Here is a 4,721-nt window from a genome sequence, read left to right as displayed (position 1 = left end):
GCGAAACAGAGCCACCGACGGCATCACCCCCTCGAATACTTCACAGAGGTGTTGGAAGATAGCCAATGCGGCCCTCAAGGCCAGGTGCCGGGAGACTCCCCTCGGGACCGACGCGTCGGATAGGGCATAGCTCGGCAACCGACCAAGGATAGCACTCACCGGGGCCTCAAGGCGGCCGGCCCACGCCCGAGGGCTACTGCCGTACCAGTGGCCCACGGGGTCCCACTGATACGGGACGCGTGGGTCGCAAGTGACAAAGCCCCGTCAGGTTGGCCTCCCAGGGACGGGAGGCCTGGGAAGCCCGCCCCAAGGAGACGGTCGTTGGCGGAGACAAAGCCTAAGGCCAGAACAGGAGAAGCACCCGCTTCGGTGGGTACCCGGGAACTCTGGTCCTGGGAAGTGGAAGGAACGCTGCACCGGCAACTGTCCGGGTGCGCTAGCTGGGAAGGGGCTCCCCAGCAACAGGAGTGCATTTAATGCACCGACAGGAGTCACATCGGCAGGGCTAGTCTTGCTCAACAAGGCTAAGGCGTCTACCCTATTATACACTTTTTCTATCGTGTACAGTGGCCTGGGCGCTGCATGGCGCCCAGCGTGGATCAATAGTAATGTAATTCCTGTGGCGATGACACGCGTGTAGGAAACGTCTCACGCTGCATGCATCATGACCTGTGGTATCCCCTTGTCTATAAAAGGAGGACCAATGCCACCGGTCAAAAGGTTCTAGCCCCCATTTGAGTCTTATTCAGTAGTAGCAAGGAGTGTTGCTCCTGTACACAGGAAGCTCTCTTAGGAGAACAAGTAGCTCCCCCGGGAACAACCCCCCCCTCCCGGGCAACCTGTAAAACACACACATTCTCGTGAATACAACACAGAGCAGGACGTAGGGTGTTACACCTCTGGGTGGCCCGAACCTGGGTAAACTCACGCGTCGACACTTCGTGTCTTTCGTCACGCCAGCGATCGCCGGAGCCCTCCACCTAACCAAAAAGGGGGTGTCCAACATCCCCAGTGCCGGAGTTCCGTGCCCCGACAACAAGTGACCAGACGGGGGGCTGTCCGGCTGGAAACTGAAGAAGGCTTGTTGGTGCAAAATAGCTAGAATATTGAGGCCCTGTTTGGTTGGGCTGTGTCTTATCTAAAAGCAGCTGTGGACTCTCTGCTGTGAAAAAGCAGCTGTGGGTTTTCTGGTGTGGGAAAACGGTAAAGTTGTTTGGCAAACTAGCTGTGCAGCTATGGCTGTGGAGTAAAATGCCTGAAATACCCTTAGGAAGCTGAGATCCTGATAATATGTGCTAATTTTCTGATAATACCGTTGAAAATAATTTTTGGTGAAGAAGTGAGAATGTATGTGACATAATTATTCTCATAGGATGAAAATGTACTTGACATTTTTTTCCACCTAGATAAAAATTGACTAGTAACCAATAAATAGTGCAACATTGTACAAAATGATTAATAGCTTATACGAAAGTGACGGAACTAACAAAAGGTATCACACACATTAGTTGTCCGTACAAGGTCATTATATGTCCAGTAATTAGACACTCACAAAAGGACATCATCGCACATAGTCATTACATGTCCAGTAATTAGACATTCACAAAAAGGACATCACTTGTTGAGACATTACCTACATTTAACAAATAAAACTATGCTTCTCTCGCACTCATTATGGAGTTTGCAATTGCATCGCGAAAGGTGTTCATGTTGAACCCATCAAGTGAGGATGAGACCGTGTCCCCCTACAATGGTATGGAACCTGCAACCTTCGCTGGCATATAGTTCTCATCCTCGTCACATTTGTCGAACTCCTCATCACGTAACTCGGTATCTCGAATAAAATTGTGAAGCACCATGCAAGCAACAATAATTTTCTTCTGCCTACGAGGACTGTAATGCAGGATAGCCTTCAAAATACGCCACTTTTCCTTGAGAACACCAAAGGAGCGCTCTATCACATTCCGAAGTGAAGAATGTGCATGATACTTCCCTATGGGTGGTTGTCCACAACGAAATTCCGGTAGGTGATATGTTTGGCCTTTGTATGGAGCAAGATATCCTTTCCAATTTGGATAGCCGGAATCTACAAGGTAGTACTTTCCTACAAGTATAAAAAGATTTAACAAAAGCAAATTAATTAAGAAAAACATGTATGCTGCACTTTAGAGAACATGGGGGTAATAGTAATACCTTCAGGAGGTACAGGAAACTTGTGAGCATGCTCCACCAAGCTATGATTCAAAATCCTTGTGTCATGCGCCGAGCCCGGCCAGCCAACAACAATAAATGTAAACCTCATATCGAAATCACAAACTGCCATTACATTTTGAGATGTGTACCCATGTCGACAGATGTGGTTCACACACTCTGATGCTGGAACAATGACTGGAATATGTGAGCCATCTATTGCGCCGATGGCACCATCGAAATGAGGCCAAAATCGAGGATCCTTAATTTTTGCATGTGGAGCAGTGAAAGCACAATCTGTAGGTCTTATGTTATTCTATGCTAACTTGCACAAACATGACAGCACTTGCTTGAACTTCCTATGGATCGTCTCGGTTGATCTTGCAAACCGATTTTCAGCTTGCGAGAATGTTTGTGGAGCCCCAACAATCCATAGAACATAGCCAGTGATTCTATGGAAGTCATGTCTCTAGTTGATTCCAATCCATAATCACACACTAGCAGATTATGCAATGAGTGAAAGACATCAGGATTCATCCTAAACATCTTGTAGCAGCTCTTTTTATGACCAAGACATTCCATGACCCATTCATATCCTGATTGTTGAGGAACCCTATAAGGTGCTTTGTTGAGGTAAATCTGACTGTACTTGTAACCAATTTCTCCCATCATAGAAACTTCATATGCCAAATTTTCATACTCCTGAAGCAACTTCCTTCTCTTTGCAGCCTTATCAGGTTGCAGAACAATTTGATTCATCTACATAAAAGACAACACAATTAATTAATGCATGACATGCATAACAGGAAGTACTACATGCATCAAACAGCAAGAAACTTAAAGTCAAATACATCCAGTACAACAAACAATACTTCCAAAAGGGTATTCAAATACATGCCAAACATGGCAGCAAGTACTAGAGGCATACATGAGCACTTACACATGCATCCATGTCAACACATACATGGCAGCATGAAAACAGATGACAACATAGAAGTCTTAAACTCAAACAACAGTGCTCAACTAACACAACTCAAACAACAGTGCTCAGCTAATACAACTCAAACAACAATACACATCATTGAAAATGATATAAGGTTTTGGTCATGTCTGCATGCTCTCTTTCTAGCCAATTTAACCTGCCCTCGTTCATTTGAATCAGCATGTATAACTCACGGTACTCAAGTTTCATGACAATTTTGGTTGCCGTGTGAAATAATGGAGTCCCTTCAGCAGCTCCACACTCTACCATCAACTTAAGGACCTGAAAGATCGGTTTGGTCGACTAACAAATTTTACCTTTTGTTTTCACTTCTAAAGACACAAGCATCAATACATGGGTTCACTAAAAGGTCTAAATGATGAACACCCCTAGTATGATGCAATAGCTGAAGCACTAGCCGAAGCACAAGCTAAACAATTAAGCTTAGCAAGTAAGTGAGGGGGCAAGAATGATACCACACGGGGAGACGAAGATTTCACCCGAGTTCCACCTATTTGGGTCGGTGTACGTCTCCGTTTGGAGGAGTGCTCTACCACAAACGTAGAGGCGCCACAAATGCTCACTCTATTCTCCAACTCACCACACCACAAAGATGGGATGAGCTCTCACAACACCACTAAGGCGAGGTGAGTTCCACTAGTGGCTTCCTTGAGGGCGAATGCCGAACCCTTACAAACGAGGAGAAGGGCACAACTCCACAACTTAATTGAAGGTTTCTTCCCAAATCCTCAAGCACCTCCTCACAAGATTGGAGGCCTTGAAGAGACACCTTCCGACTGGGGATCCCAAAATCTCAAGAGTAACAAAATCCACAAAGGAAACAAGGGGAATCAACTTTTCAATTTGGTGAAACCCTGGATCAAGATCGTCTCCTCCAATCCTCAAAGAATCAAGAGTGAGGAAGCACCAGGAAGGGAGATCTAGAAATTTGAAGATCTTGTATTTGGGGGATAGAGGAATAGCTCGGTGGAGAAGTCGTCCCGAGATTGGGGACGACTCCTATTTAAAGGGCGCCTCAAAATCTGATCGTTAACTGTATTTCGCGTAGCCGGGTGGTAGAGAGGTAGCAGAGAGGTACTACTGCCAACGGTAGCACCGTTCCGCTACCGCCCCACTACCGCTTGAAGACAGTAGCGTTTAGATGCGGTTCCGGTACTAGGGCGGTACTACCGGCCTGGACAGAGTTGCACTGCCACCCTAGAAACATTTAGGCACTAAACCCTTAGGCTAAGATTATGAGGTGGTCTCTCTCCCACTTACGAAACGGCTTTATGTAGGTGCAAATATAGTAGATTTGTGTACGTGAAGTTGATTCACCCAAACCTTTCCCATGTGGACTCCCTTTTAGTAGTACGGATTTCCGACGACTCAATATAAATAAAAAGTCGTAAATCCTTCTACGCTTCTTTCCTTTTTGAGGGCAACAAACCGTCTTGTGCCATTTGATCTCATATCTAAAACACTCGAGCACACGGTTAGTCCACGAGTCATGTTGTCATTAACACCAAAACACTTAGGGATCGAAATG

At 45.9% G+C, this 4,721-nt stretch overlaps 1 protein-coding gene across 1 annotated transcript; it reads right to left on the bottom strand.

Annotated features, from left to right (window-relative positions):
• Positions 1 to 1,502: 1,502 nt before the first annotated feature.
• Positions 1,503 to 2,514, bottom strand: LOC106866338 (protein ALP1-like). The gene is made up of 2 exons (XM_014900365.2): positions 2,194 to 2,514; positions 1,503 to 2,104 (listed from the first exon to the last, which is right to left on the bottom strand). The coding sequence occupies exons 1-2, from the start codon at positions 2,321 to 2,323 to the stop codon at positions 1,746 to 1,748; spliced, it is 489 nt and encodes a 162-aa protein (XP_014755851.1). The 5' UTR covers positions 2,324 to 2,514; the 3' UTR covers positions 1,503 to 1,745.
• Positions 2,515 to 4,721: the final 2,207 nt, after the last annotated feature.

Source organism: Brachypodium distachyon, chromosome 3 (genome assembly GCF_000005505.3).
Source record: "Brachypodium distachyon strain Bd21 chromosome 3, Brachypodium_distachyon_v3.0, whole genome shotgun sequence".
In the NCBI taxonomy this organism is placed as follows: Eukaryota; Viridiplantae; Streptophyta; class Magnoliopsida; order Poales; family Poaceae; genus Brachypodium; species Brachypodium distachyon.
The sequence above is the reverse complement of the archived record's forward strand: the minus strand, read 5'-3'. Positions and strand labels throughout refer to the sequence as shown.

Coding starts and splice junctions, on each gene's coding strand:
- LOC106866338 (XM_014900365.2), bottom strand. CDS start 2,323: ATGGCAGTTTGTGATTTCGATATGAGGTTTACATTTATTGTTGTTGGC. Junction 2,105..2,193: donor GTTTCCTGTACCTCCTGAAG/GTATTACTATTA, acceptor TTATACTTGTAG/GAAAGTACTACCTTGTAGAT.